General features: G+C 53.3%; 1 protein-coding gene across 1 annotated transcript; it reads right to left on the reverse strand.

Moving 5' to 3' along the window:
• Positions 1 to 5,588: 5,588 nt before the first annotated feature.
• Positions 5,589 to 6,470, reverse strand: LOC128901415 (olfactory receptor 14J1-like; the record flags this gene model as incomplete). The annotated part of the gene is made up of 1 exon (XM_054183378.1): positions 5,589 to 6,470. A coding segment is annotated over one exon (882 nt), but the record flags the coding sequence as incomplete, so codon positions are not given.
• Positions 6,471 to 7,181: the final 711 nt, after the last annotated feature.

Raw genomic sequence — 7,181 nt, forward strand, 5'->3', positions numbered from 1 at the left:
ATGGAACAGATCATGCTGAGTGCCATTATGTGGCACATGAAGGACAACCAGGTGATCAGGCCCAGTCAGCATGGGTTCATGAAAGGCAGGTCCTGCCTGACAAACCTGATCTCCTTCTATGTCAGGGTGACCCACTTGGTGGATGAAGGAAAGGCTGTGGATGTTGTTTCCTGGGAGGCTAGTAAAGCCTTTGACACTGTTTCCCACAGCATTCTCCTGGAGAAACTGGCTGCCCATGGCTTGGACAGGTGTACGCTTTGCTGGGTAAAAACCAGGGCGATGGCCAGGCCCAACGAGTGGTGGTGAATGGAATTCAATCCAGTTGGCAGCTGGTCACAAGTGGTGTTCCCCAGGGCTCGGTATCGGGCCAGTTCTCTTTAATGTCTTTATCAATGATTTGGACGAGGGGATTGAGTGCACCCTCAGTAAGTGTGCAGACGACACCAAGTTGGGTGGGACTGTCGACCTGCTTGAGGGTAGGATGGCTCCAGAGGCAGATCTGGGCAGGCTGTACCGATGGGCTGCGGCTAATGGTATGAGGCTCCTCAAGGCCAAGTGCCAGGTCCCGCACCTGGGTCACAACAACCCCATGCAGCGATACAGGCTGGGGGAAGAGTGTCTGGAGAGCTGCCTGGCAAAAAAGGACGTGGGGGGTGTCAGTTGACAGCTGGCTGGATGTGAGCCAGCAGCATGCCCAGCGTGGCTGAGAAGGACAATAGCATCCTGGCCTGTATCAGGAATAACGTGGCCGGCAGGACTCGAGAGGCTGAGGGCCCTGGGCTCAGTGGTGCAGAGACTGAGGACAGTACAGGAGTAGCCTGAGTGTGCTTGAGGGCTGCTGGTGGAGCCGGTGGAGCTTTCCTTTGTAGTGGAAAACAGCATGAGAAAGAAATAATGCCCCAACATGCAGCTGGGGAGGTGCAGACTGGACACCAGGAGAAAGAAATGTCACTCCAAGGGCAGTGCTGTGGTGCAACACGCCACCCAGAAAGAGTCTGGATCAGCCCAAGGCTTTGTGTTTCAGGGAAGAGCCAAACTTTTCAGACTTCATTTCTTCCTTGTCCCATTCGGGAAGGGGGAAGAAAGTGTGAGTGACTGTGTGGCTGCTGGGCTATTGGCTATTGGCCAGAGTCAACCCACCACAGCAAGGAAATTTCTGATAGCTGGGAGCAAGTTCAGCGGTTGGCCACCAAGATGCTTAGGGGCTGAAGAGGAAGGGCCTTGTTTAGCCTGGAGAAGGGAAGGTCTCGGGGACCTCATACCAGCCGGTCTGTCCCCACGGGGAGGTTTTCAGGGCCAAGAAAGGAGTTGAAAATAAGAGTGTTGAACTAGCCTAGCCTTTAAATCATTTCACATGGGATGGTTCTGCTTCCCACTTTCAATCATTGGCACCCAGAAACCTCAAGTGCTTTTCTTCCTCTCCTCCCAAAACCTGACCAAGTGATATGGAGAAAGCAAGCAGAAAGGCCCTAGGCCTCTGTGAATTAGCTGGGGTCTGGCACTCGGAGGGCCGTTCAGTGAATGTCAGTTATTTCATGGTACACCAGGTAAAGAATCAAGCTGGGAAGTCAGCCTGCAAGACCAAACCAACAAGGTCCATGGACAGGCAAGGCTGTGTCTGGAGACCTTTACACCTACAGCATAGATCAAGCTGGGGCTGAACCTCAGGCCTGGGCTTAAAGGGACTCCTGGGCTGATGGACACAGGTGTGGGTGGAGGCCCCATGTGAAGCTGGTCAGGGCCATGAAGGCCTGTGGATGTTTTCAGGGCCCTGTCACTGTTTCCATGGGAGCCCACCTGCCAGTGCCCTCAGTAGGCCTCCTTCCCTACTGTCCAGGGTCTGTGCTCTGCTGCTCTCCTTCCCTGTTTCCCTGGAGATCTGGGAGACCACAATTTTACGGTCACTACAGCCAAGGCTGAGACTGGTCTTCGCATCTCTGACCAGCTCTTCCTCTTTTGGGAGTACCAGCTCCACTTGTGCCTCAGACTGTGTGGCCCATTTGGCAGCTGTGCTAAGAACCATCAGCATGGACTCACCATGGGTGAATCAAAGAAAAAAGCAGCCTACAGAAGGTGGAAGCAAGGACAGGTAGCCTGGGAGGAATACAGAGAAAGTGTCTAAGCAGCCATGGATCACGTTAGGAAACTAAAGCCCAGATAAAGTCAAATCTGGCCAGAGGCATCAAGGGCAACAAGAAAGCTGATTTTCAAAAAGGGAAAAAAGGAAGATCCAGGCAACTACAGGCCAGTCAGTCTCACCTCTGTGCCTGGCAAATCACGGAGCAGATCATCTTGGAAACTATGCTAAGGCACCTGCAAAATAAGGAGGTGATTGGTTACAGCCAACATGGCTTCACCAAGAACAAATTGTGTCTGGCAAATTTGATGGCCTCCAATGACCGGGTTATAGCATTGGTGGATAAGGGAAGAGCAACTAACATCATCTGCCTGGACTTGTGCAAAACATTTGACATTGTCCCGCATGACATCCTGGTCTCTAAATTGGAAAAACATGGGTTTGACCAATGAACCACTTGTTGGACAAAAGTCTGGCTAGATGGTTGCACTCAAAGGGTTGCAGTCAATGGCTCGATGTCCAAGTGGTGAGCAGTGACCAGTGGTGTTCCTCAGGGGTTAGTACTGGAACCAGTGCTATTTAACATCTTTGTTGGCAACATGAACATTGGGATTGAGTGCACCCTCAGCAAGGCCGCCGATGACACCAAGCTGTGTGGAGCAGTTGACAAGCTGGAGGGAAGGGATGCCATCCAGGGGGACCTTGACAGGCTTGAGAGATGGACCTGTGTAAACCTCATGAAGTTCAACCAGGCCAAGTGCAAGGTCCTGCACACGGGTCGGGACAATCCCAAGCACAAATACAGGTTGTGTGGAGAATGGCTTGAGAGCAGCCCTGAGGAGAAAGACTTGGGGGTGCTGGTGGATGAGAAGCTCAACATGAGCCAGTGATATGCACTCGCAGCCCTGAGAGCCATCCGCACCCTGGGCTGCGTAAAAAGCGTGGCCAGCAGGGGGAGGCGGGGGATTCTGCCCCTCTACTCTGCTCTGGTGAGACCCCACCTGAAGTACTGCGTCCAGCTCTGGAGTCCTCAACACAGGAAGGACATGGACCTGTTGGAATTGGGGTTGTTCAGCCTGGAGAAGAGAAGGCTGTGTGGAGACCTTATAGCAGCCTTCCAGTATCTGAAGTGGGCCTACACGAAAGCTGGAGAGGGACTTTTTACAAGGGCATGAATTGATAGGAGGAGGGGTAATGGTTTCAAACTGGAAGAGGGTAGATTTAGATTAGATATCAGGAAGAAACTTTTCACTCTGAGGGTGGTGAGACCCTGGCCCAGTTGCCCAGAGAAGCTGTGGCTGCCCCATCCCTGGAGGGGTTCAAGGCCAGGCTGGACGGGGCTTGGAGCAGCCTGGGCTGGTGGGAGGTGTCCCTGCCCAGGGCAGGGGTGTGTGAACTAGATGATCTTTAAGGTCCCTTCCAACTAAAACCATTCTATCATTTTATGAAATCATGCCTTGCCAATCTAATTGCCTTCATGATGAAATAACTGCACTTTTGTGTGAGGGGAACTCTCACCATGTTTTTAATTTACCGGTTGCTGTCATGTGCAAAACAGACCCAACTTGGGGAAATTAATTAAAAGTGACAGTGAGAAATAAAACACAATTAAAACCACCTTCCCCCCTCCCTCCCTTCTTCCCAGGCTCAACTTCATTCCTAACTCTTCTGCCTTTGCCCCAAGTGGCACAGGGGTTTGTGGAATGGGAGCTGCAGTCAGTTCATAACACTTCGTTTCTGAGCTTCCCCAAATGTGGCTCCTTCCCACTGACTGCAGTTCTCCACAAACTGCTCCAGCGTGGATCTTTTCCACGGGGTACAGTCCTTCAGGCACGGACTGCTCCAGTGTGGGTCCCCCACAAGCCGCACGTCCTACCAGAAAACCTGGAGAGGCATGCTGGAGTGGATGTCAGGTGGACACAAAGTGATGAATGGGGTTCCCACAACTAGAGTAGAAGCTGCAGTCCCTGAGGCCAGAAACAGGCCTTGGCTGCACAGCCCTGGCAGGAGAGGGGTTTGCTGTCCCAGGTTTCTCTGAAGCTCTGTGGGACCTGTGACAGAGGTGGAGCTCATCTCCAAGAAGGCCAAGGTGCTGCTGAGAAAGTCCCTGGGGGAGGACAGCTTGTGATCTAGCCACACAGTGGACATCGTCCTGGGCGCTGACTGGCTAGATAGTGGCTCTGCAGAGAAGGACCCTGGGGTCCTGGAGGACAAGCAGCTGAGCATGAGCCAGCAATGCACCCCTGTGGCAAAGGCCAACAGCCTCCTGGGCTCTTTAGGAAAAGCATTGCTGGCAGATGGAGGGAGGTGACCCTTCCCCTCTACTCGGCTCTGGTGAGGCCACACCTGGAGCGCCCACGCCCTGCACAACTTAGCTCTACACTGATGTTTTCCTCTCCCAGGCTTTTACCAGCCCATCCCAGCTGTTCCTCGGCTCTCCCCAGACCCCTTGCCCCCTCCTCTGCCCAGCCAAGCACAGCTGCCTGGTCTGGGCTGGTCCCATGGCAGTGCCCACCACAGTTGCTGCAGAGCTCTTGGCGCTCATCCCCAGCCCCAGCTCCTCTGAAGGGCACAGCAGCTCCTGTGGGGCAGACAAGGAGCTCAGCCTCCCCATCAGCCCCAGGCCAGTGCTGGCCCCACGGGAACAATTTAAACAGGCTAGTCACTCTCTGCCCCTCCTGCTATCCTATTTAGGTGAACCCACAACCCTGACTGAGTTTGCCCCCTCCTCTGCTCCCATCAGCCCCACTCCCCAGGACAGCACGACGCTCCTGGCCCTGGGGGTCCTCAGGCAGCCCCCACACCTCTCCCTTTCCCATGCCTACTGGGTCCCCACTGACTTTCAGGGGACTGCAGAGTTCTTGTTTGTGCATACCTCAATTTAGTGTTTTGCTTGTGGGCGACTTCACCTCTGTGGGTGTTTCACCTTCTGTGTCTTCATTCACCCACAGCTCAGGGCACGTGGCGAGTCCCCATCCTCTCCTCACACATCCAAATTCATTTCCATAGAATCTGCTGTATGCTGTAGGTCCTGACACATATGAAGCAGTCTGAGAAGTTAATCAGGAGCTCATGCGCCATCTCCACTACCAGTGGACACAAGAAGAGAGCCTTTAAAACCAGAACATTTGGTCCAACGGAACCCAATAGTACAGTGAGCTTAACCCCAAACACAGGGAGAACACAGGGAGAAGAGACTCTCTGAAAGACCAGTTCCTTGGATGTTTTATTGGCAGCACCTTTGGAGGAAGCACCTAGCCTCCAGGCACTGCACCTGGGAGATGCACTGAAGAGCTGCTATTAGACAGGTCACCTTTGACACAGTGTTGTGCAAGGGTCAGAAACAACTGGATCAAACCTCAAGACAAGTAGTACAAACCCGGAAAATTATATATAAGCAGGATTATTGCAAGAGAAAAAAGCAAGCTTATTGCCTAACATAAAGTCTAGGAAACTTGCGGAGAAGGGAGACAGGTTATTTTTGGAAAAAGAATTTCCATTGAGCCAGTTTCCTTAGGGCATCCTTGAGCTCCTGGTTCCTCATGCTGTAGATGAGGGGGTTCACTGCTGGAGGTACCACTGAGTACAGCACAGCCACCACCAGATTTAGAACTGTGGAGGAGATGGAGGGAGGCTTCAGGTAAGCAAAAATGCCTGTGCTGACAAACAGGGAGACCACGGCCAGGTGAGGGAGGCACGTGGAAAAGGCTTTGTGCCGTCCCTGCTCAGAGGGGATCCTCAGCACGACCCTGAAGATCTGCACATAGGACAGCACAATGAAAACAAAACATCCAAAGCCTAAACAGGCACCAACCACAAGAAGCCCAGCTTCCCTGAAGTAGTAGTCTGAACAGGAGAGCTTGAGGATTTGGGGGATTTCACAGAAGAACTGGCCCACAGCATTGCCCTGGCAGAGGGGTAGGGAAAATGTACTGGCCGTGTGCAGGAGAGCATTGAGAAACCCAGTGCCCCAGGCAGCTGCTGCCATGTGGACACAAGCTCTGCTGCCCAGGAGGGTCCCGTAGTGCAGGGGTTTGCAGATGGCAACGTAGCGGTCATAGGACATGACAGTGAGAAGATAAACCTCTGTTGCAGCACAGAAAACAAAGAAAAAGACCTGTGCAACACATCCTGCATAGGAGATGGCCCTTGTGTCCCAGAGAGAATTGGCCATGGCTTTGGGGACAGTGGTGGAGATGGAGCCCAGGTCAAGGAGGGTGAGGTTGAGGAGGAAGAAGTACATGGGGGTGTGGAGGTGGTGGTCACAGGCGATGGTGGTGATGATGAGGCCGTTGGCCAGGAGGGCAGCCAGGTAGGTGCCCAGGAAGAGCCCGAAGTGCAAGAGCTGCAGCTCCCGTGTGTCTGCCAATGGCAGGAGGAGGAACTGGGTGATGGAGCTGCCATTGGACATTTGTTCACTCTGGGCATGAGGGACTGTTGAAAGAGGAGAAGACCTTGGCAAGTTAAGGCAGACTTCTTTGGGCCCATCCTATTCCATTTCCCAAAATTTTCCCCAAAATGACTTCTCTTTCCTCAGAATAATTTCATTCATATCTTTTTGTGAGATCAGCTTTGTGCTGCTGAGGGCAGTATCGTTGCAGGGGCAGAGATTCAGTTGTTGATTTCCAATCCTCCCTGGATTATTCACTTCTAAGAGAAACAGATTTGGAATTTCAGTGCCCCCTCCTCAACTGAGAGATGAATTTCTCTGTCCCATCGCCCACCCAGACAACCCGGAGTAGAAGATTGGAAGAACAGGATCCTTCCCTTGCAGGTAGCCCCTGCCATGCTGTGCTTCTTGAAAAATCTCCAGGGAACGTCCTGCAGTGATCTGCAGCTGTGAGCAGCCCTCACCCACGCAGCACCCTCTCAACAGCAGGACCCTCCCCTGCCAGCGGTTGCTCTTTCTCCAAAGCTTCTCCCCACATGCCCATGGGGGTCTCCCTGGGCAGGCTGAGAGCTGACCCTGGCAGCCGGCAGAGTCCCTGCCCCGGCACACAGACCCACGGGGTGCAGGGACCCTGCTCAAGGACAGCCCTGGGCACCCCTGCCTGCACACCCTGGCTTCACGGCTATTCACATTTCATAACAAGACCCCTCCTCC

The sequence above is a fragment of the Rissa tridactyla genome, chromosome 25, assembly GCF_028500815.1.
Source record: "Rissa tridactyla isolate bRisTri1 chromosome 25, bRisTri1.patW.cur.20221130, whole genome shotgun sequence".
In the NCBI taxonomy this organism is placed as follows: domain Eukaryota; kingdom Metazoa; phylum Chordata; class Aves; order Charadriiformes; family Laridae; genus Rissa; species Rissa tridactyla.